Source organism: Camellia sinensis, chromosome 12 (assembly GCF_055761805.1).
Source record: "Camellia sinensis isolate YWXY chromosome 12, ASM5576180v1, whole genome shotgun sequence".
Taxonomy (NCBI): Eukaryota; Viridiplantae; Streptophyta; class Magnoliopsida; order Ericales; family Theaceae; genus Camellia; species Camellia sinensis.
Genome location: NC_138972.1, coordinates 143,515,245 through 143,541,686, shown reverse-complemented (window position 1 = coordinate 143,541,686; position 26,442 = coordinate 143,515,245). Strand labels below are relative to the sequence as shown.

At 32.9% G+C, this 26,442-nt stretch overlaps 1 protein-coding gene across 1 annotated transcript; it reads right to left on the bottom strand.

The window, feature by feature from the left end:
* Nucleotides 1–1,340: 1,340 nt before the first annotated feature.
* On the bottom strand, nt 1,341–4,351 carry LOC114282217 (vinorine synthase-like). Its single transcript, XM_082897340.1, has 5 exons — nt 4,217–4,351; nt 3,784–3,799; nt 3,531–3,648; nt 2,007–2,370; nt 1,341–1,907 (listed from the first exon to the last, which is right to left on the bottom strand). The coding sequence occupies exons 1-5, from the start codon at nt 4,349–4,351 to the stop codon at nt 1,341–1,343; spliced, it is 1,200 nt and encodes a 399-aa protein (XP_082753466.1).
* Between the last annotated feature and the right edge of the window lie 22,091 nt (nt 4,352–26,442).

The window sequence follows — 26,442 nt, the reverse complement described above, 5'->3', positions numbered from 1 at the left end:
ATCCAAGGTCCTCTTCTCCTCAATGAAATGTCTCTTTTGATTTCAAAAAATTGAAATTTTTACTTTGATTATAATGATTTTGATTTATCCCCTGTTTCTTTGACTTGATTGTATTTAATTTTTTGACATTTTCATTGTATGAGTTTTCAATTCTTTATTCTAAAAACTTGAATTGCTAAGAAATTCAAATGATTTTGAGTTAAGTGTCAACCTTTTGCACTCCAAGTGTTTGTGGTTTTGACAAATAGAGATGACTAACAAAACCTAGTGTTCAATTTGATGCTAACACTTACAGAGTAGCTTCCATGGAAGGTGGGTCATCCTCTTTTTCAAAGAATGCCCATGAACACTGAATGTACAAATCATCAAATTATTTATCTCCAACCCAGATCCATATATATGAAGCAAGAATTTTCACAGAAAGCAACAAAACCCAACAAGAATTTTCCTCCTCTGTTCCCCCTCTTTTTTTTTTCTTCTTCTCTCTTCCTCCTCTCTTCCTCTCGCTTGTTCTCAAACCAGTTTCAGAGAAGAAAAAAAAAGTTTCAAAACGATGTCGTTTTGAAACTTCGGGCCACTCGAGCCTTAGGAATCTCGAGCTACAAGGCATTTTTGTTATGTTCTTAAATTTTTTTGTGAAACTTGTGATTTGAAAATTTCTATAGCGTGATAACTTCTTTTGGGGAAGTAAATGAAATTTTCATTCCATTATAAGAAGCACAACACATATTTATGGAAAAAAAAGAGTACAAATTAGGAGAAACCTAAATTGATGCGGAACTTCAAAAAAAAAAAAAAAAAAAGGAAGTGGATCCCCTCTCATCCTTAATTCGAATTGGAGGGTGCTTTTCGGATCCGTGGAGGTCACCTTGTGCCTCATTTTGATATTTCAAATTGTTCATTTTGTTGGTATTTTGTATATTTTATTCACACAAAAAATTAAATTGATTTGATAATCGTAACCTATTCAATTTATTGCGTTTGGCATAAAAGAAAAAAAAATGAATGGTATATTTTTTAAAAATACAATTATTGTCTATTTTTTTAGTGACAAACGTGACGAATTAAATAGGTTAAAATCATCGGATGGACTTAATTTTTTGTGTGAACAAAATGCACAAAGTCCTTGATAAAATGAACGGTTAAGATAATTAAAACGAGATCTGTGGTGAGTTCTGTGGGTCCAAACAGTACCCTCCAATCCGATGAAAGACTGGAGGGGCTCCAGATCCTGCTCCATAAAACACATCCTAAGGTTGACAAACTCTGGCTCAAGTGGTGAAGGCTCTAATGGTCTGATCCTGTTTGGAGTTAACCATGTCTTTCTCATCCAAGCACACTTAGGCTTCAATTCCATCACCCTCTTTGTTGTCCATTAGAAATATAAAATTCTTCAAAGGCATGTTGACAACACTTGTCCAAACAGGCTTTCCACAACTGAAATCAATTTCATGGAAGGGGAACCTAGACCAGCTGGTAAATAGGTAACTATCGATCTCTGTATTGGAGAGGTATTGGTTCGCCTCCATGAAAGGTTTAATCACCTTCATGTGCCCATCCTCACCCTGCAATAGTACATTTGCACAGTCTGTCACAGTTTTTCTGATAGCAGTGCCTATCAGATCCACAAAGCCTTGCAACTCCATCTTGATCTCATCTCCCATGCACCCCGTCATAGAAAGTCCCCAGAAGTTTCCGCATGAATGTTCCGGCAGAGGAGGGACTGCTTTTTCCCCCAAGTTTATTGTCTGGAGCACCCCAGAGGCCCCTGGGTGCCCATGTTTTGCCTGAGCCACAGCAACCAGTGCCCTCCATATAACTGCTGACACCAGCTGCACCCTCGTGGGTCCGCGTTTTCCCTTATTGTCATTGCCTGTGCTGGCTTCGGCTCTCAGATTTGATATTGCCTTCTTATTGAAGAAAAACATTCTCGTCTTGGCTCCATTGTCCCCACTCCTAGGTACCCCGAGGTTCAACGCTGGTCAGTTTCTTCCTGGGACGAAAACCGAATTGAAACTTGGGTGGACGGTTACATTATCGATCCTCACTCGGCTTGCAATGGCCCATGCATTAAGGAATGCGCTGAGTGTGGATGCATCTGCAATCCTGTGTGAAATGCTCACACCAATCGCTAGTCCACCACACTCGAACATGCTGAGTTGAATTGCTGGTAGAGGATCTGTGGTTTCATCAACCGCCCTAGTTTCGCGTTGAATGAATTGATTGAACAACTCTGGTTTATCGCCATGGTCGAGAAATTCAAGCAACTGAACATCCACTTGGGCTTCCACATAGTCAACCCCTTGGTCATTACAATAAATGACACGATCGGCTTTCATAAACCTTCCGGCTAGCGGGTAAAACCGGGTTCTACGAAGCACGGGTACGGATACGATACGATACGATACGGATACGGCAATACAACAAAATTCGAAAAAATAAGATACGGATACGGCGGGAATACATTCATAAAAAATATTTTTTTTACAATTTTTAATAATGTAGCATCACCCATAACAACCATAATGCATCACCCATAACAAAAAATTCATCAATTCAATTAAATTTCAACAATTTCAACAATATAGCATCACCCACAACAACCATAATGCAATTCAATCCCTTAATTTGAATTATTCAAATTAAGGGAGAAAAAATTTACAAAGTTCATTTATTTATCATTAAGTTTATTTATTTATTGATGGCCAAGATTAAGGCCTCGTTTGTCATGTGACTTTTTTAGTCAAAAAATTACTAAAAAAGTCAAAAAATCAACAACCTATACCAGAAAGTCAAAGATTCTCTTTTCTCTCTACTTTTTGCATATCTTTTCGTAAAAAGTCAAAAAATCATCTCACATACTAATTTTTTTTACATCATATTTTAGCAAAAAAACCAAAAAGTTACTAAAAAAACATGTTCCCAAACGAGGCCTAAGTTTACAAAGTTTATTAATAAGTTTATTTATTTATTTATTAATAAGTTTTTTTTTTATCTTATTTGATTTATTAATAAATTACTAAGTTTATAATTTTATAAGTTGACAAAGTTTATTTTTAATAAGTTCATTCATTTATTTATTTATAAGTTTTTTTCCCTTATTTGATTTATTAATAAGTTTACAAAGTTTATAATTTTATAAGTTTACAAAGTTTTTTTTATAATAAGTTTATTTATTGATTTGTTTTATCAGGATTCAGGTAATAGTATCGAATACATATACAAATTTTTTTTTTTTATATCTTATTTGATTTATTTTATTTTATTTACAGAGTATACAAACAAAAAAAATAAATAAATAATAAAAATAAATATGCAAAACAGAGACGACATAGATAAAAGGGAGAGGGAGAGAGAGAGAGAGAGAGAGAGAGATCGACCAAGAGGGGGGGAGATGAGATCGAGATCTGTCCATCTCCACCCAGACCAGACAGATCGAGCGAGAGGGAGAGAGAGAGAGAGAGAGAGTTCGTGAGATCGAGTGAGAGGCAGACAGAGAGGGAGCGAAAGGGAGAGAGAGAGGGACGAACCTGATCGACGACCGTGGAGCTCCTGTTTGTGAACCTGATCGACGACCGTCGAGCTGCTGTTCGAGACAAGAGACGACGACAAACTCCTCCTCCTCCTCCTTCGCAGCTGCTGTTCGACCTAGGTTTAGGTAAGTTTGGTTGATTTTTTTTTTTTTTTTTTTTTTTGTGTTTTATTTTATCTTATTTTCATATTTTATACTTTGAACCCATTTTAATTTTTTTAAATTATTTTTTTGCCCCGCCGTATCCATACCATATCCTCGCGTATCCTAGACGTATCCGAAATTCAAAAATTAAAAAAAAAAAAATTGGATACTTCATTTTTCGTATTTGATACGTATCCAGCCGTATCGGGCGCGTATCCGTACCCGATACGTGTCCGATATGCGTACGGGGACTATTTCGGAGTATCCGTGCTTCATAGACCGAGTTAGGGTCTCCGCTAGTGATTTTTCTAGCTGGTTAAACAACGATGCGTTTTTGGCTGCAGCAATACTAGGTATCATGAAAAAACTTTCATTAAAATGATCATGAAAGATTTATGACCCTTGAATTACACTTAAAATAAAGCACCACACACTAATCAAGGTAATCCAAGGGTCATAAATATTTCATGATCATTTTCATGAAAGTTTTTTCATGATCCCTAACTTTTCTCTTTTGGCTGTGTCATTGTTGCATTAGGCTGGGTAGTAGAGAACGAGATGCACGTTCATTGATGCAGCAAGCTCATCGATGAATGATATTTTGTGGTCGCGAAGGCTATGGTGAGTTAGAGTTGATGGTTTTATGAACTTTCTGGATAGAATTTCTACCTTCATTGTTGCTTTTTGGTTAAGGTTCCTGCTCTAATTTTCTTTACGTAATGTGTTGGTAAAAACTTGAATTATCCTAGAAAGCCCAACGTTTATATAGTGGTAGGATATGTAGATCTATGAATCACATGTGTGGGTATGAATATTGATACATATATGGTATGAGTACACCAATACGGCAATACCTAAACAAAAAAAGATATGAATATGGCTGTAGTACGCTAATAAGTTTTTTATTTTTTGTAATTTATAATTTGAGATTCAATTTACAAATTAAAATTCAATACTAAAATTAAAAGGAGAAATTACAAAACTAAAAGAGAAATCATAGTTTAACAATATCAATACCAAAGCAATGTCTATACACTACAAGAAAAATAACCTTTGGCCAAAAGTCCATTTTTAGTCGCCAAAAGTCGACTTTTTAGTTTCTCCGACTAAAATTTTTAGTCGCCGCTTTTGTCGCGAATACATGGTCGCCGGAGGTATTGGCGACTAAAACTTTTTTAGTCGGCAAAAAACAGGTCTTTAGCGACCAAAGTTTTAGTCGCCAATAGTGATTTACACTTTTGAAAATCATACATTTAGTGACTAATCCTTTAGTCGCCAATACTCACTGAATCGCCGACTAAACCGTTTAGTCGCCAAAATAAAGACTTTTGGTGACTAATAATTTTAGTCGCCAAAGGTGTTTTCGTGAAAAAAAAAAATACCAACTTTTTTTCTTTTTCTAAGATTCAAACCACCAACTTGTTCCACATTTTAAACCTTTAAAAACACATTCCCCCCGCTATGCCACTACAACACCACATGAATATATATGCAATATATATTATTTATATAGTATATTGACCCGTATTAATATAAAACTATATATATAAATATAATTATTTTTATTCAATATAATTTATGTAAAAAATAAATTATTTACTAAAAAAAATTGTGGCCACTTTTGGCGACTAAATCCATTATTTAGTCGCCAATTCTGTAATTTTGGGCTACTAATTATTTTTTAGTCACTAAAAAAATAAGTTCCACCTAAAAATAAACAGTTTTGGCGACTAAACCTGTTTTTAGTCGCCAAAAACGTCCCCTTTTGGCTACTAAACTGAGGCCTCGTTTGGGAACCCTCCTTTTTAGCCAAAAAGTTACTAAATTAGCCAAAAAACCAACAACCCATACCAAAAAGTCAAATATTCTCTTTTCTCTCTACTTTTTGCACATTTTTTCGTAAAAAGCCAAAAAGTCATCCCAAACATACTAGTTTTTTTAGCTCATATTTTAGCCAAATAACCAAAAAGTTACTAAATTAGTCTGTTCCCAAACGAGGCCTGCATTTTAGTCACCAATTGCTTGTTTTTAGCTACTAAATTTTTTTTAGTAGCCAAAAAACTTAACTTTCAGCGACCAAACTGTTTTTAGTCGCCAAAACAGGTATAATCAGCGACCAAATTGTTTTTTAGTCGCCAAAACCTATACTTTTGGCTACTAAAAAACCTTTAGTCGGTAAAACCCATATAATCGGCGACTAAATTGATTTTTAGTCGCCAATAACTATACATTTGGCTACTAAGTTGTTTTAGTTGCCAAAAGTCTTCACTTTTGGCTACTAATTCCATTTTAGTCGCCGAAAATGGCACTTTTTGCGACGAAAATAATTTTTTTAGTCGCCATTTCTGTATTTTCTTGTAGTGATAAGTTATGTTAATGCCATTCAATAAGAGAAATTACAGAATACAGTTTCATTTCAAAAGCAAGCTAAGTGAAATTTGAAGACTTAATTATTAAGTATTTTGTTGATGTCAAAGGAGAGAAGAAATATGAATTTGAATTGTACATATGCTTTAATTATTAAATATTTTTTGTTGCGTAAATTCAAAAGAAATTGATTTTGATTTTAATTTTAATTTTAGCTTTGTGTCAAATCCATATATGTTTTGTCATTATAAAAAAGAGGAAAATTGTTAATCCCGTGATTTGATTTTGATGATATCTCATATATTATCTGATATATTATATTTTTTAATATGCATATTTTACAGTCATTTGACACAAAATATAAATACAATTATAGATATTGCTATTGGTTGTTTGATTTGTATGTAGAAAATGATTTTATGAATAGCATCTATTTTGACAGTGCAATATTCATCACAGTGCATAATTTGTTTTATTTATTATATTATTATATACTTACTATTCATCAAACAATGTTTTCTCTATTTACTTGATGAATTGAATACATCCATTTTTCCCGTTTTCATCAAACCTTCCATGTGAGTTACTCAACTTTTGAATAAATTCATTTTTCATGTTTTCATCGAACCTTCCATGTTAGTTACTCAACTTTTGAATAAATTCATTTTTCATCAAACCTTCCACGTGAGTTACTCACATTTTGAATAAATTCATTTTTCACGTGCTCAAATCTTCAGCATGGAGCATCCAGATTTTCTTCCATGAAGCGTGCTTAATTCTTCCACGATTTGTGCTCTGCATGGTGTCTCCAACAGCTACTTTTTTTGAAGATTAAGAGTCCTTCTAGTTGAAAGAAAAGTATATTTGCAGAGAAAAGAAAAGAGAAGTAAAGAAAAATTTGTGATATTTATTTATCGTCAAAATATTATTGTGCTGAATTATATTTTGAGAGAAAATTTGTTGTGAGTTTGAGTAAAAATTACAAAAAGGTTTTCATACACTTCATATTATTTTTGTAAAAAGAGTTTTTGTGAGTGATTTTTCGGGTTAAAATCACTTGAGTTGGGTGTGGCTAGACACCGGAGTCAAAACTAGTCGGATTATTTTTGTGAGTGATTTTTGGGATAAAATCACTTGGTTAGATGTGATTAGACACCGTATTTTAAACTAGTAAGATTGATTGGGTTTGATCTCTTGTTGTAAATGTTCACTAACACTATAAAGTTAGTGGTGTATTACTATTTGAAGAATATTACAAAACTTCCGGAGAACGATACTTGAGGAGTGAATGTAGGTTCGAATTAAGCCAAACCACTATAACTTGCAGTGTTTATTTTTTTCTTCATTTTACTTATTTCATTTTTATTACTTTCATATTTATTGCTTCATATTTTTATTTATTTATTTATTATTTGAGTTAAATTTTTTTTTTAAAATTTAACAATTTATTTAAAAATTCAATTCACTCTCTTTTGAATTGCCTGGCTAACACAAAAAAAGAGAGAATTTGTGTTGAATCATGCACACGTAGTACAAGAACACAGAGAAAGAGAGAATTTGTGTTCTGTTATACACACGTAGTGCAAGATCTTCGGTGCCTATTCTTGTCCTATGCACTCATAACCGCATGATTTTATTTTTAAATTAAAGAAAATCAAATCAATGGTCATAAGTGATGAGACAAAAGGACAAGCACCTATTAAGGAAAATGAAATGAAGAAGAAGCCCAAGTGAAAGCAAACTCCTTACATCGCCGGGCCAGTTAGATTTGTGGCTCACACAATCAAAACAATTAGTTGGACGATGCATGAGTTTCAAAACAATTGGATGGAAAAATTATTCTATTCTTTTTAATTATTAATATACTTTCATTAAATTAATTCCTTTATTTATTTTTAGTTGTGAGTTTAATAATTTAGTTTTAATTTTGGACAAAATTCATTTTATCTAGTATGGCTTGATAGCATTTTACTCTCTATGTTTGAAAATAGTCATATGCCCCTCCACATGATTTTGAGCTAAAATGGGGAGCTTCTATTTGAACACACAATATACACTTTTTGCACATCCTCCTCACTACACTTTTTGCACATCCTCTTCATTAAGTGTGTGTGTAGAGTGGGTTTGGTGTGTGTAAATAGAAGCTCCCACTAAAATGTAACCATTAAGGTTAAAATGACTATAATAACCCTATATATTTTGTTATTTTCTTTCTCTCTCGTATCTCACACACAATTTATATTGAAAAGTGCTGGAGGGAAATTTTGAATCATTTTTTGTTGTGAATATTGTATTTGTCTTCTATAGGATTAATTTGGTTTCTTTTGATGGAGTAGTTTTGTTTTTGTTTATTTTTGTTCTCCCTACAAAAGATGTCTATTGAACTTCATTGTATATATTCTTTTTTCGTTATAATATGACTTACTTATCCCCAAAAAAAGAAATCTAGTATTAATTCAATTAAATCACAATTAATTATAATTTCTTAATTATTTATTGTAATTCTTACATTTTTATTCTAATTTTAACTTAATTATATTTTGGATCACAATTAATTCTAACTATTTAACTATTTAGTATAATTACTAACTTTTTAATCTAATTTTAATTTAATTATATTTTAGATCACAATTAATCCTAAATTCTTAATTATTTATTATAATTTCTACCATGTTAATCTAATTTTAATTTAATTAAAATTTAGATCAATTCTTAATTATATATTATATTTTAGACCAATTCTTTATTATATTTTAAATTATTTTAATTAACTCATTAATCTAATTTTAGATTTGGAGAAAATAGGGGTACAGTTGTTCTTTTGTTGTATTAATTTCATTTTAATATTTCAAAAAATAAAACTCACTCTCAAAAATGGTGTGTGGAATACACATTCTCTTAATTTGGATGGAAAACTTAACACTTTAGTCCAAAATCACATGGAAATTTTCTAACTACATTTGAATAATAGGGGGTAAAGTATTATAGCCCCAAACTAGAAGGGTTCAAAATAAATTTAACCTTTAAATTTTTACATAATAATTTGCAATTAGAACGAAGATTTTGGTTGATTTTGCAATTAAGGAAAAGGAAATGAATAAGAAGCCAGAGTGGAAGCAAACTCTTTACATTACCAGGCCAATTAGATTTGGTGGCTCACACAAATAATCAAAACAAATAGTTGGACGATGCATGGGTTTCAAAGCAATTGGATGGATGGTGGATGAATGATGCATGAAGAAAACTCATGAGATGGATGATGTTTGAGATGGTGGATGAATGATGCATGACGAAAACTCATTAGATGGATGATGTAGAAACAACATTCTATTGGATGGATGATGCATCACAAGCATGGAGAAAGCTTGTTGGAAGGATGATCACTACAGGAAATGCCACTTTTGGCGACCAAAATATTGGTCGCCAAAAGCCACATTTTTGGTCGCCGAAACAATTAGCGACTAAAATATTTTGTCGCCAAACTAGTCGCCTATACGCTGTCGGCGATAGTATTGGCGACTAAACTATTTTTGGTCGCTGAAAGTGAACGTTTTGGCTACTAAACTCTGGTTAGTCGGCAAAAGTTATCTTTTGGCGACTAAAATATTAGTCGCCAAAAGTGAACATTCGGCTACCAAACTCTGAGTAGTCGGGAAAGGGTATGTTTTGGCGACTAAATATTTAGTCGCCAAAAGTGTTGAAATAAAATAAATTAAATTTTCAGCGACTAAAATTTTTTGTCGGGAATAAGTTTTAGTGACAACATTACTACATTTAAGGACTAAAGAATTTAGTCGCCAAAAATATTATTTTTCATTTTATTAAACTTTTGGCTACTAACCATTTAGTCACTAAAAGTTCTACCTTAGGCGTGGTGACTTTTGCCGACTAAAACTGTTCGTAGCCAAAAACCTATTAAGATTCATTTCTTTACTTTTTGCCACCAAAAGTTTTAGTCGCCAAATGATACCATTTTTTCCGTGACTAAAAAATTTAGTAGCCAATAGTTTATTTCTCTCATTCTCAAATTTTTTAGCTACTAATTATTTGGTGGCAAAAACGTTTTGGGTTATGTTTTTGCTACTAAATTATTAGTAGCCAAAACTTTTGATTACCTATTTGGCTACCAAAACATTTGGTGGCCAAATAATTTTCTGTTCTTTTTTTAAAAAAAAAAAAAAATTTGTAAACAACCTGTATTCATTTATAGCCAACCTGTATTACATGTACCCTGTATAAACAATATAATCCATCAACACTAAAATATATTATCAACCATTAAATCATTCAACATAATACATGAATAACCATGATTTAAATCCATACATAATACATGAATAACCAACGTCAATAATTTAAATTACAACTTGTACCCTGTATAAACAATATAATCCATCAATACTAAAATATATTAGGGTCAATAATCCATACATAATCCATACAAATTTCATACACTCCAAGTCTAATCCAACGTCAATAATTTAAATCCATACATAATACATGAATAACCAAATTAATTTGTTCGAACCACTATATATACAAATAGAGGTATAAAAACAATGCCCTCCCGTAATTGTCAAAAAATTATATATCCACATTTGTATGTCCAAAATCATCTGAAAAAAAAATAAAATTCATTAGTTGGGTGCCTATAAAATGTTAAGAAGGCTTAAAAGCTTTCCCTGTTAATGACATAGATATTCTTTCATATAACACTTCTATGTTGAGATATCAGTTCCACAAATTAACTCTACATTTTAGTTAAAATAAGGAGAGAAACAATTTATAAAATTAAATGTCTCAGAGAAACAATAGAAAAATAATGATATTCACACAACACTTTTAGAAAAGGGCCACCACATATGTGACCACACTCAAATGTCTACCAACTTCCTTTATTAAATAATCAAATATAGGATATATTATGGCAGAATGATCTATAATCACCGAGAGCTTCAAATTCTTACCATAACACAACACAATAATCTGCTACCCTCTCAATCAAGAAAGCAAAAGGATTTAATTACTTATGACAAATAGATTTTACGTGGAGCCTTCTATAAACATATCCATTACCTTCCCACTTCTGAACTTCAAGCACTTAAAGCAAACCAGGCTCAACAACCGCTTCAGTTCGCTCACATGGGAAGGATGATATACTGGAATTGGTAATTCTATATACCCAAAGTGACCTGAAAGGTAAAAAAATGAACAAAACTTTAGCAATACTTCAATGTGTCCAGTGGTCATGACCATTCAAACTTCTCAGTGTAATCAGAAAATAAAAAGGATTAAAACATGAAGAGATAGATTTGCACAACATTAAAACATTAAAACATGACCATTGCATTCACAGTAGCCATGTTTCTCAACCCACACAGTACAATTGAGCGAAGTCAAGCTAGTGAAGCACAAGTGAGTGGAAGTCAAGCTAGTGAAAAATTAAATCAATAAAGATGTCATTCTCCATCTACTTCCATTCATAGGGATAATATGCACCTCACATGGCCATTTTTTCAGCCCCCTAGCTTACATTGTATAGGATTAGGATTTGAACTAATACTACTAAGGGAAAATTACATATCAGTGGAAAAATAGTGAATCGTTGATTGTATCAAATCGTGAATCATAAGGTTCACTTTATTTAGCATAATATATAATTTTAAATATGTATATACATAAAAATATATACACACTATTTAAATTGAAATAAATATCAACACAACTAAATCATATATATATGAATATACATATAAAACCACATATATCAAAATAATTAATTGAACACTTTTTATTTTACGGAAACGATGCTGTCAAAACTGAATCGCACGAATCATAACGAATAGTAGTGAATCACAATTGAATCATATAATTCACTCAATTTAAGATTCAACAAGCACGAATCAAATTATTTTGGTTGAAACTCGAATCCAGTCATATTAACCAAATCCTGAATTGTAAGATTCTAAAAACCATGGGTATAAGATGCCTGCATACCTTTATATGTGCATATAAAACACCAACAACAACATGCAGCAAACTCTTATGGATCCAGTGATTCTAATAAAAGGAAAAACTTAGCAGCCCAATGATAACAAAATTTTAAACGTTAATTTACCTGATACAAACATCAGGGAGCGATTAATAAGCTTGTGGTATTGCTTGCGACTTCTGCTAGCTTCAGTTTCAGGAATGCTCAAATGAGGGCGTTCTGCTGCAGTCACAATCCTACGGAACACATTGTTAAAGTCTCCCAGCTTTGTGCTGAGAGGTATAGGAGCATCTATTCCCATATCCTGACTTACCTGCGGAAGCAAAATATATAGTTGATGTGTCAAGAACCGTAAAAATGAATAAAAATAACAAATCTAACAACACATTAACTTATAATCAGGGTCTTCCTACTGTCCTATTCCTCCTATTATTACATAAATAGAAACAACCACAAAACCAAATTTAGCAATAAAAATCAACAAATTTGTTTCAAATCAGAAATTAAAGAATCAACCCAATTGTTAAAAGAATTAGATAGGTAAAGCAGAGATCTGTCACTGAAAAGAAAGCAACAGATAAAAGGGAGAGAGAGTAGAAAAAATTAAATGGGTGAGGAAGAGTTCACCAGTTTACATGAAAGCAACAGATAAATGGAGAGACTGGGTTCCTTGCAATTTTAAGAATTGGAGTTGAGAGTGGATTCTACACGTTTTAATTTAATTACTCTATAGAGAAAAGTCTAGTTTTTTAGGAGGCAATTGTACAAGTTATTTATAACAGTCAAGATTTTTAAATTTTTTTGGGAGGGCACTTTATGAGGCTCCGCTACTCGGGGTATCCCTCCCCCATCAATAAATCCTCAAACCCAAACTGAAGGCAAATTTGATCCCAAGTCTCCAGTACAGCTGTCTCCATATTAAAATCATCAAAATAATCTGTAAAGAAATACTCTCTTTTTTAGTTATTATAGAGAGCAAGAGCGAGGCAGAGACAGAGACCTGAGTCTCTTTCAGTCGGTCCCCAGTTACTCCTTGAGTCTTTCACTGCCAGCCAGATCAATGAGGTTCAACACGCCCTGCACTTGTTGCTCGGTGTTCTAACAAGTGAAGTAAATCAGCATATGGAATGTGCATATTAGAGGGAGATGAGATTTTCTATGGAAACAAACAAAATTCAGAAGTGTACCACATTTACTCCAGATATTCGCAAGGTAAAAACAAAGTGACTTCTGGATGAGTGCTTGCCATATACCTGGGTGAACAGAGCATCATCAGTGGCGAGCCTCAAATCATCCTTGGTGTTTCCATTTTCAGTCAAAAGACTCACCTAAACAAAATGCAAATTTCAGTCGCCATTGTGACATTTTGTCGAACACCTTGCAGACACAAAAAGTATATAGCATGATTCATCTTTGCTATACACAGAGAAACTATACAGATGAGAGAAAAAACAATCCAAAATCAGCAAATAAAGATCAAACCATTTCAGAACTAAATTCAAAACTAATTAACTCATCAGATCAGAGAAGAACCAGATTTCAGAAAAATAGAGAGAGAAATGGAAGTTTTCTTACCTGTGATAATGGTGGCCCAGAGATCCTTGGTCGATCTAGAGATAATTTCAGAGAGATCAAAGGGGAAGGGCTGAGTCGATCAAAGTGGAATCGCATACGCAGTGACGGTGGTGCTCGTGTGCGATGGCAGTGATGCTCCCGTACCCGACGACGATGGAGACAAAGGCGAGAGAGAGAGCTGGAGGAGGGCAGAGGCGTGAGAGAGTGAGAAAGAGAGCGAAAATAAAGAAGTAATAAAGTTCCCTCTGAAATTTCCCTCCGATATGAAGCAACATTTTTAAATTTTGTAATTACAATGGCCGACTAATATTTAGTCGGTAAAAGTAAAATAACAACAATCTAAAAAATTAAAATAAAAGTAACAAATATATTAAAATTATTTTTAAATAAAAATATAAGTAATAAAATTATAAATTAAAAAAAGACAAAAATTAAATTATCTTAAATATTTGTCCTAATATTTTATGTACTGAAAAATATAATAATATATTTTAAAATTTTATATTCTTATATTCTTATATTTTATATATATATATATATATATATAATAAGAAAGAAAAGAAAGAAAGAAAATTTTTAAAAAAAAAGAAGGAAATTTTTTTTTAAAAAAAATTATGAGCCAACTCAACCCGTGTTTTTTTTTTTTTTTGGGACTCCTGCATGACTAACTGGGCACTAATCAATTTTTTAGAATTTTAGAACATGCAATATGTATATTTTCTCATAGATAAAAACAGATAAAGAAATCATGTGTTAAGTGGATTTAATTAATTTATTATTCAGTTGTAACTAGCAGTCAAAATCATTTTCTCAAGCATATCTTAGCAGTCAAAATCATTAACGCACAACTAAAAAATATATACGCACAGCCCCAGCTTATGCCTTTAGTTCAATTAGTATTAAATCGCCAATTACTTTTATAAATCCCTCAAATTTTAAAAAAAATATATATATCTAAATTAAGTGAGTACTTATTTTGTATTTTAAAAAAATCACAAATATTTTCTTTTTTAAATATATCTAAATTAAGTGAATCTAAAAAATAAACAAATTTGTTTTAAATATTTAAAAAAATTGAAAAAATTAATTATTAAAAAATTAAGAAAAATTTTAAAATCTGAAATAATATCAATAAGTTTTACAAATATGTATTATTTACTCATAAGTCAGGCCATAGAGTTGAGTTTTTTGAATTTATTTTTTTTGAAAATTGAATATTTTATTTTTCATATTTTTTTTGTTTTTAGTGAAATTTTTTAAAAATTTTAAGTAATTTTTTACTTTTTAAAATGCATCTTACTTAGATGTATTTAAACAAATAAATATTTTAAAAATTAATAAATACACAAAAATAGTGGTGGTAGTAGTAGTAGCAGTAGTAGTAGTGGTAGTAGTAGTAGCAGTAGTAGTAGTGGTAGTAGTAGTAGAGTGGTGGCGATAGTAGTAGTAATGGTAGTCGTAGAGGTGAAGTAGCGACAATAGAAGTAATAGTGGTGGTGGAATGGTGTTTGTAGTAGTGGTGAAGGTGATAGAAGAGGTGGGTGGTGAGAGAGAGTGATAGACAGAGAGACACAGAGATGAGGGAGAGAGTGATAGACAGAGAGACACAAAGATAGAGAGAAGAGCGATGAGCGAGAGAGATAAAGAGAAGAGAGATGAGCGAAAGAGACAAAGAGAGAAAAGAGATGAAAGAAGAGATAGATGAGTGAGAGACACAGAGATGAGGAAGAGAGTGAGCAATGTGAACACAATGGGAGAGAGAGATAAACAGACAGATAGACACATAGAAAGAAAGAGAGAGAAAGAAGAGTGAAAGACAGACAAACAGACACAGAGAGAGAAAGAAAGAGAGAAGAGTGATAAGTGAGAGAGAGATAAAGAGGGAAAGAGATATAGAGAGAGAGATAGACAGAGAGACAGAGAGAGAATGAAATAGAGAGAAACATATAGAAAAATAGAGAGAAACAAGCGATGAGAGAGATATATAGAAAGAGAACGAAAAGAGATGAACGAGAGAGAGAACAGAAAAATAGAGACATAGAGAGAAGACAAATGAGAGAGATAAAGAGAAGAAAGATGAACGAAAGACACATAGACAGATAGACAAACAGACAGAGAAAGAAGAGTGATGAGTGAAAGAGAGAAAAATATGAGTGGTGGTAGTTGAATGGCATTTGCAGTAGTGGTAAATATGGTAGAGAAGATGGGTGGTAAGAGAGAGAGATGAGTGAGAGACGAATAGAGAAAAGAGATAGAGAGATAGAGAAAGAGACAGAGTGATGAGCGAGAAAGAGACAAAGTGGTCGCTAAAAGTGCATTTTTTATAGTGGATCGATAAATCGAAAGGGAGCTCAATAAATAAAGAAGACAGATAATTCAAAACTCTTTTCAAAACTTAATTCAAATCAATTTTTTAAATATTTTAAATATTTAAATATTTTTAAAATATTTTAATTTTGTGAGAGACAGATAAAGAAGAGAGATAGAGAGAGAGAGAGAGACAGAGACAGAGATAGAGTGATGAGCGAGAGAGAGAGATAGACAAAGTGGTTGCTAAAAGTGTATTTTCTTATAGTGGATCGATAAATCGAGAAGGAGCTCGATAAATAGAGAAGATGGGAGTAAGAGAGTGAGCAAGACGAATATAGTAAGAGAGAAATAGACAAATAGACAAGTAGACAGAGAGAGATAGAGAAGAGTGATGAGTGAGAGAGAGACAGGGAGAGAGAGATAGACAGAAAAAGAGATAGAGAGAGAAAGAGAGAGAGAGAGATGAAGAGATAGAAAAAGAGAGAGAAACAAAAGATGAGCGAGAGATAGACAAAAAGAGAGAGACATAGAGCGAATATTTGCTGCTAATTTTTTTCGAGTCAATGAAAAATAGATCAGGCTTGTTAAATTAATATTTTTTAATTTTATTTATTGTTTATACTTTTTACTTTATTAGAGTTTTATGACTCAGTTTGTGAAAAAAACAAATTACAAAATTTGGAAATATTTAGAAAATATAAATTTAAAAATAAGTCTTACAAATCAGATTTATTTACTCATAAGTCATGAGTGAATTTTTTTTACACACTTAGCCCTCGTTTTGATAATGAAATTTTTTTAAAACTTTTTAAATATATGTTTTGTGTCTGTAAAATGATTATTTCATTAGTACTGGTAATAATATTGAAAAATTTATTAAAATGATAAATAATTGGGATATTTTGTCTTTTATTTGTGAATTTTGATTTATTCTTAATTTATTAGTGTTATTGAAATATGATGATGTAAAAAGTATAAATAGTTTAATTGTACTTTTTAAAAATAATAAATTTATTATTAAAAATTAAATTCATCAGATTGACCTGTAACTATGCCTTTAAATTTTTGCAATGTAAAACTATTGACAAACAGCCAATAACAAGTTGCCCATTTTAGCATACCTTTCGCGTGAGGGCCCAATTATTAAAAGATGTGTTCAACCCATCAAATGAAAGCCGACAACTTCTTCCATCTAAAAATAATAGTCTATTTTCATAATTAAATTTCTTTTTATAATACAATTATTACATTTTAAAAATATTAATTTTTCAAAATTACCTTTTGATAGTATATTTTTGTAGAAATATCAATTGTCATAATTGTACTTTTTGTATTATTAATGGATTTAAAAAAAGGACAAAATAAGAAATTCATATTATTTTAATAATTATTTTTTTTAAAATTAATATTTTGAGATAATAAAAAATAAAATAAGATATTAATAATTTTGGATGGTGGGTGTACAACCTAAAAATAAAAATAAAAATAAAAATAAAAATAACTATTTTGTTTAGTCAAATTTTCAAGTGGAGACTAATGGTATTGTTATTAATAAAATAAAATAACTATTTTGTTAATTTTTTTATTTTCATTCGGCTACCAAATAATATAGTAGCTAAAGGTAGGTCTTTGGCGACTAAAAGGAATTTTGTCGCCGAAAGTTAACATTTGCCGACCAAACTTTTGGTCGGCAAAAGATTAAAAATTAATTTTGTTATTTTCATTCGGCTACCAATTAATATAGTAGCTAAAGGTAGGTCTTTGGCGACTAAAAGGAATTTTGTCGCCGAAAGTTAACATTTGCCGACCAAACTTTTGGTCGGCAAAAGATTAAAAATTAATTTTTTTATTTTCATTCGGCTACCAAATAATTTAGTAGCTAAAGGTAGGTCTTTGGTGACTAAAAGGAATTTTGTCGCCGAAACTTGACATTTGGCGACCAAAAGTTTGGTCGGGAAAGATTAAAAATTAATTTTTTTTATTTTCATTTGGCTACCAAACAATTTAGTAGCTAAAGGTACCTCTACGGCTACTAAATTTTTATTTAGTCGCCAATTGTCATATGTTTAGCTACTAAAAATTGTTTTAGTCGTCAATTGTAATATCTTTAGCTACTAAATTTTTTTTAGTAGCCAATAATCAACATTCCCCTACTAAAAAAAATTAGTAGCTAAAAAGTTGACTTTTGCCGACTAATATTATTTTTGGTAGCCAATTCCGTGACTTTTGGCGACTAAATTAGTTTTAGTAGCTAAAAGTGATCTGCAAAAATGCTTTTTCTGGTAGTGGATACTCGAACCACCACAAATTCACGGCCTCAGGAATCACTATAAATACATGTTAATCTATTGAGGAGAGGATTCATTCCATAAAACATTTTTTTAATATAGATTTTTAGTTTATTTTTATGATATTTTAATTTTTGTTGTTGTTGTTGTTGTTGTTGTTGTTGTTGTTAAGGGTAGGGGTGAAATCTCAATAATTTCTTTATAAATATTTTATGATTCAATCATGATTTTTAATGTTAGATTATTTTTATTGATTGATTTATTTATTTGAGAAATTTTTTTGTTCCGTATAATCTCTTGTTCTATCATAGTTTCCGAGCACGATGAAAACTTGATATTCCTTGCGAATCAAATAATTAAATTTTTATGGTTTAATCAATCAGTCAAAATAATCAATCTTTTGAAATTAACTTTTATGTAAAATAATCATTTTTATCTTCCGATTGATAATACCATTTGTGTATGTCTCAATTGAGTTATATAAATTGAATATGAAATATTTTAAAGAAAACATTAGTGGAGAATCCTTGATGCCTTAACACCTTTTTATTATTGACACCTCAATTTGTCTTTCAGTTAATTAATTTCTCTTAGATAATCCAATCACCCCCAAAATTTAAAATCATTTTTTTTCTTTATTTTATTTGATTGCTCCGTCATGGTTTTTGAACAAATTGGCCTCTGAGATTCAACTTTCTGCTTATCGATATATATTATTGTGTGACATCTTGCGCTTGAAATTGTAATATTAAAGTCACTGCAAATTTTTGACACCATTGGCAGAGAACGCCTCATTATTTGAAAAATACCAAGGTTTGTTTTACTATCTCTGACAATTTTGGTAAACTCTTTCGATTTACTTTTTATTTTATTTTTATTTTTATTAATAAAGTAGAATTTGTGTTTTTTATTATTATTATATAAAAAAAGTATACTGGGAGACAGTAGCTCAAAAAAAGGAAAAAGAAAAGTTATGTTGTGGGTTAGTCTTAGATTCGTTCTTTCTTTATTTATTTATTTTTGAAAAAAAAAATTGGTTACAATTAGTCGTTAGTATCACGATCATTTTGTTCGCCTGCTAAAAATTGATTTTGATTTTGATATATTATTTGGTAATTTTTTTGAGTGTGAATTTGATTTATTTGCACATCCTTACGCACTTGACACGGATGGCAAATAATGGTAGTAATGATAATGAGAAAAATCAAATTCAAGTGGCTCAACTTATTCGAATCTTGCGTGATTATTTGCAACCCACAAGAAATAGTGTTCTCTCTTATATTATTTTTTCTTCAAATGCAAATATTTTTAATTTTAAATTAGGTATGATTGCATCACTTTACTTGCACATTAAAGAATTTGAAAAAGTTTGTGCCACCTTTCTTATTGCAAATGCTAAATGCAATCGTATTTTCCTGTAAAAATGGTCTAGAATAATTTTATTGTACCTTGGTTTTGTGTTTTTGTGAAAAATAGTTTTTTTTAGCCGAACTAGTAATAAACTGGTTGGGGTGTGATGAATGGTTAAAAATGTATAATATATTGTATTCTTTTTAATCATTAATACACTTTCATTAAATTAATTCCCTCATTTTATTTTTAGTTGTGAGTTTAATGATTTAGTTTTAATTTTTACAGAATAATTTGCAATTAGAATGATGATTTGGGTTGATTTTGCAATTAAGAAAAAGAAAATGAAGAAGAAGTCGAAGTGGAAACAAACTCTTACATTTGGTGGCTCACACATATAAACAAAATAGTTGGTTGGGTCGCCCAAGAATTTCTGTGTGGTCAAGAATTTCTGTGTGGTCGTCTTCCACTGAATTGGGTTTCCCAACCGCGAGCGGATCCTCTAGAGTGAATTGTCTGGAGTGATCTCCTAAAGTAGTTGATCCAACGGTTCAGAATAAAACTCACCAAAACGACGTCGTTTTGGTGAGTATTTTGAAAAAAAAAAAAAAAAAAAAAAATCAGATTTTTTGAAGGTTTTTTTTACAGATCAACAATGGCTTCCATTGTTCATCTTCTTCACAACCCAACAACCTAAATCAACTCTCTCTCTCAAATCCATTCTCTCCATCACCCTCCTCATTCTCTCTCTCTCCTCCCCCACTCTCTCTCTCCATAAACGACTTCACCAAATCCGACAGAGTTGATGATGTCGTGGTGATGATGTCGTATGTGTATAGTATCATGAAGATCCAGAAGCGTTGGATCGACGATGGCGATCTCAACCCAACGGATCAGATTCTCATGGCCAGAAACCTCCTTGAAGCCTCTCTTATGGGTATTAAATCTCAATTTATTTTGATTCAATCATTGAAATGTGATTTATGAATTATTTTTTTGGTTAATTAATTGTGTTTGAATTCAGTAATTTGGTTGTTTGGCTGTTCCAAAAATGTGAATTTTGCCATATTAGAATTGTTTTTATTGAAAATCAGGTAATTTGTTGTGTTTGGTTGTAAACATGGATCTAGCATTTAACTTTTTTCTTTTTTTTCTTTTTTTTCTTTTTTTTGAAGATGTAGAATTATCAAATCTAAAAATTGGGGGATTCAATCATTCGAATTTTCAGATTTTAAATTAGTTAATTCAAGATGAAATAACTGAATTTGCCTAACCAAAGAAACCCAGATTGTTGTTTGAATTTTTTCTTTTTTTTTTTTTTTTTTTTTTTCATCTATTCATAAGAGGGATGTTTTTTGATTGGAGGCAAGACTTTGTTTTGTGGGGTTGAGTCGAGCAGAACGTTGTCATGTAAATTTGCAAACTGTTCTTCTCTTCTCATCTTTTTTTCTCTTCCCCTTTCTCCACACGAACCCAATACACACCAGGAGCTATGATTGATTGAGTGGTTATAAACCAGAGGGACAAGTTAGAAAATTATATGTCATGTAGTTATAATTTCCTTTCGTGTTTCTGTGGCGAAAGATAATTTAGGTTGTTGGGTTGTGAAGAAGATGAACAATGGAAGCCATTGTTGATCTGTAAAAAAAACCTTCAAAAAATCTGATTTTTTTTTTTTTCAAAATACTCACCAAAACGACGTCGTTTTGGTGAGTTTTATTCTGAGCCGTTGGATCAACTACTTTAGGAGATCACTCCAGACAATTCACTCTAGAGGATCCGCTCGCTTCCCAACCCCCACCTGCTCTTGCTCTGTTGTTAGTATTGGCCTAGGTGTTTGCTTTCTTTAGGCTTTGCTTGCCTCTTGTTTTACTTTCTTTGTTCAAAAAATAAAAAAATAAAAAATACTTTTATTAAATTAATTTCCACATTTTATTTTTAGTTGTGAGTGAAGATTTGGGTTAATTTTGCAATTAGGAAAATATAATAAAGAAAAAGCTAAAGTGGAAGCGAGCTCTTTACATCACCTGGCCAAGTAGATTTGGTGGCACGCACAGATAATGAAAGCAATTAGTTGATCCTCAATTTTTTATTGTCTTATATTGATCCAATTACTTCCAATTGTTAGCATAGGCAAATGTGCAGATAAGTAGCATATATCATAGTGCTAGGAGCAAATTATAAACTCGATCAATTAAGTGACCTCAATTAATTTAATAAAAATTTTCTACCAAAAACTCTAATGATGTTATCAATTGAATCATATTGATGTAAAATTTAAAAGTAAGAGTCAAAATTGAGCCAATTAAAATTGTAGAGATTAAAATGGCATATGCAACCAAATTTAGGGACTACCGGTATAATTTGCCCTAAATTTTTTCTATTATCATTAATTTTAATTTTATTTATTGTTGATAATATAAATTGATTTCTAGTATTTGACATAATAAGGAAGTTAGGACTAAATTGAGACAAGTAACAAACTATAGCGATGTCTAAATTGTTTTATGTAATTATATTTAGAGAAAATTAGTGATAAATTCAACATAAGGAGGGTATAAAGCATTAGGTCTAGTGGATATTTTTTAATGGTGAGAGGTCCACCTTTTCAAATAGTTTGGTGATAAATCCTTTTGTTAGTTTTTAAGGACATTTTGTTTCCAATTTTGTCTCTTTAATTTATCTGTTGACGTTTTTTTGATTATCTGTTCAAATTATTTTTTCTATTTGTTCAGGTTCATTGTCATTAAAGACTTTGGTAAGAGTTTCTTTGCATTTGTTTAGTTCGGCTAAAACTCATTAGAGAGACTAGTAATAGAACAGGTGGGATAAGGTAGGTTTTGAATCAAATAAGGTTGTCGGACTTTATATGGAGAAACAAAAATATAAAGTTTATCAACTCGTTCTTCAATGCGGGTAGTTTGTTTAGCAATTGTTTGAAGGTATATATTTGTGAAATTTAACTGTTCATAAACTTGACCAGTAGCATAACTAATGGAGGTCGGTTATATGGTTTGGCATAAAAGGTATAACCAGCACCATGAAGCATATAAGTTTTTCTTGGAAGATGAACTGCTTAAATTGGTTTAGCACTGAGGACGTACCAATTTTTTTGTATAACATTGAAATGAGCTATGGGGAGTTATATGGAACATTTAATCGTTAATGTGGGCAATACTTGGAAATACCAATGGAAAAAAAGGTATATGATTTTGTAATATTTGTAATGTAAGGAAATACTTAGACCGAATAAATTGTTGTTATGAGATGGTATGGTTTTGCTTGAAATAAATGTGATTAGGTGTGTTATATGGAGCATTATATTCTTTGATGAGTAATTTGTGATTAATTGTGAAATCATTTTGAATAACATTGATGGATAAAGAGTCCATGTCAAAGTCAATATCTAGAGAGAATCGGCATAATTTGTATAAGGAATTTCATTAAGTTGTCGTCGTGTAGAATGTAAAGATAAGTCTATTGAATGTCGAGGAGGATGTTGAGGTGTTTGTGCTGGGAAATGATACCTTGTAAAGGTAAAAAGTTGTTGGGAAGAGGGTTGTGATTGGGTTCGTACATATTAGAATTGTTGGAATCTAAGTACAACTGAACCATTTGGATTTTGGAGAATTGTGTTAGGGTTTGTATAGGGTAGAGAGGTGAGAGCTGGGACAGCATTGAGAATTACCCATGTGTCTTTCTTAGCATAAGCTTGTAAGACTTCTTACCAGGTGATTACTTGAGGAACCATAACTTCAGTAAGCTCTTGGTGTGAGTGAAAGATTATTGTGGATTGTTTTGGGTTTGGTGAGATATATTTAAAACCAGGACAAGAGGTAGTGTAGAAGCGCCCCGAACGCTCCAGGAGGATGAGTCCCATTCTGTTCATATTGGGTTCACTACAGTTCAGGACTCTCAAATTGTCACGGTTCTTAATCTGAACCAAAGAGTCCAAATCCGGCAAATCGTTTTGAGAAAACAAATTTTTAGAAAAGAAGTGCCAAACATGGACTACTTTGCCAGATACAGAGTCGCCACCTAAATATTTTTTATGGGGGAATTTAGGAAACCCTGACTCGGTGCCAAAGGCCACGTGTCTGTCATCACCAAAGTTGCCTCGGCTCGGGAGCTTGGGTATGATTGGGAAAGGTCAGCTATGAGCACCTCCTCTTGCCCGATCCGAAGATCGGCCTCTACTAACCGTGATATCCGTCTTTGAAAACGTTACGTGTTCTTATTCCGGTTATTAGCCTAGAATTACTATGTTATGCGCACAGCAAACAAGTATAGACCAAGTCGCCTAAATTGGAACAAAACATTGCATATCCTTTTGTTTGGAAAACGCTTTGGAATTTGCTACTCACAAGTAGGCTAAAATACGGATTTCAATGAGTTATCCCAACTCAAACAATCCAACCTTCACCCACAGGCATTCAAGCAGTTCATCAAATAAGCATCTAGCCTCATGGTAATCATGCTATCATGTTAACGCTCACACTCATGTGAGATGCTAAAGCATAAAGAGCTCACCTAGTACTCCGTGCCAAAACATGAACATGTTAGTAATCATGCATGATCCAAGTCCATGTTTAAATGCCTAATGCAACGCATACGGAATGTCACTAGAGTAGGCTCGGCTAGTCTATAAATGACATGTGAAAATGCACAAGTAGCATGTATTCAAGTTAGATTTGAAATACTTATGCAGTTAGTATGATGCTGTAGACACCCCATTTTTGACCGACCTTAAGACTCAGACGTCACCAGTTGAGCGCTCGGTGATATTGCATATTGTGCTCGTTTAGAAGTTTCAGAGTCTCGACTGCAAGCCTTGCCTCCGGACTTCCGGACTCTTTCGTGCCTTGCCTCGGTTTGCGAACCAGGCTCTGGTTTCTCTGTTTTCTCTTCCCAAAGGGAGGGAGAGGTCTCGTAGACCATCTCTCAGTGGCCGTAGGCTATGTTTCGTGGTCGTAGGCCATTTTTCCCGATTGGAGCCCGGTTTCCGATTTTTCGGAGCCGACGGCCGTGTGCCTCAGTTCGGGACTGCCTAATCACCTCCGTTTGCTCCGGTTTTTGGTATACACCTTATTTCCTCCCTTTTGAGGAACACTGTGGCCTGAGAGACTAACTTCGTGGTTGAATGCCACCTCCGATGCTTAACAGCCCATTTTTGGGGCCCTCGGGGCCGCGCGTTTCGGTCCCTGAACCTCCGTTTTGCATCCGTTTTGGTTCATTTTTTGTGGAAGCCTTATTTTCATAGTTAGGAAGCTTGTAGGAGGGTGGGAGGCCAGCAATTGTTCTGAAAAGCCAGCTTTATTTCTTCATTGCTCTCCGACGCCCGTTTTCCTCACTTGAAAGCCAATGTTGACCACCCCGGAGCCACTTTCTTGAACCCTAAACCCCATATTTGTGTTGTACACACCTGGAAGGCCACCAATATTTGGTGGCCAACCAGTAATTGTGCCTGACCCTTTTGAACCCCTCTAAAAAATGGGTTTTTCTCTCTCCTGGTTTACATTCTCCGGGTTTTAACCACATAGTTGTGTTGTGCAGACATGGAAGGCCACCAATATGAGGTGGCCGACCAGCAATTGTCATTAACCCTTTTGACCCTTGGTCGGCCGGCCATGGGAGGTGGCCGGCTGGCCCCCTGAACCCTCAAAACCTGGCCGGCCATGACCCCCTCACCTGGTTCCTTACAGATATGCCCTCTTTTTCCCACCAGATCCTGTATCCGAGGGGGGCTCTTTTGGGGGGAAAATCTGAATTTCATTTCCCCCCCCTTTCCTTGCCTCTCTCCCTCTATAAGACCAGCACCTCTCCATCATTTCTAAGGGTTGACAAAAACCAATTGGAGCCTTGCATACATACATCCTCTATCTCTCTCATTCAACCATCAAATACCTTTGTTCTTGGACCATTTCTACACCACCTCATAGAACCACACCTCCATACTCCATTCCAGTAAATTGGAGGTTATTTCCAGAAGTTAGGAGCACCATTTCTTCAACCAAAAGCTGCTGGTTCATTGGTCTTCAAGGGTGAGTCCTCTTTCTTCATTTTTTAGTCTTTTCTTGCTCTATATCTAAGCCTTGATTTCAAGCATTTTTGGGCTCCGACCCAAACTGTAAATAGTCATATTTTGACCCCCTTTTCATGTTTGACCAAGGACCTCCTGCTGTTTGAGGTCTCCTACTACCACTTGCCTCTCTATCTCTCTTTTAGGCCAATTTTTTGCATAGTATTTTAGGCTTATTTGTGAGTTGTTTTGGACTTATTCATAAACTGTAAAATAACTTTTTTTGAGCCTCTCTTCAAGATTGTTGAAGGGCTCTCCTCTGTTTGAGGTCTCCTACTACCACTTGCCTCTTTATCTCTCTTTTAGGCCAATTTTTTGCATAGTATTTTAGGCTTATTTGTGAGTTGTTTTGGACTTGTTCATAAACTGTAAAATAACTTTTTTTGAGCCCCTATTCAACATTTTTTAAGGGATCTCCTCTGTTTGAGGTCTCCTACTATCACTTGCCTCTTTATCTCTCTTTTAGGCCAATTTTTGCATAGTATTTTAGGCTTATTTGTGAGCTGTTTTGGACTTTGCCATAAACTGTGAAATATTTTTTTTTTTAGCTTCTCTTCAACATTGTTGAAGGGCTCTCCTCTGTTTGAGAACGGAAGCCACCACTTGTCTCTTTACCCCTCTTTTAGGCCTTTTCTTGCATGATAGTTTGGCCTTATTTGTCATTATTTTCGTGGCTTGATGTAAACTGTAAAGTGCCTTGTTTTGAGTCCCTCTTCAACTTTGTTGAAGGTCTCTTTGCCATTTGGCACCATCTTCTGTCCCTTTGTGTTTAATCTCTCTTTTAGGGCCATTTTTGCATGATAGA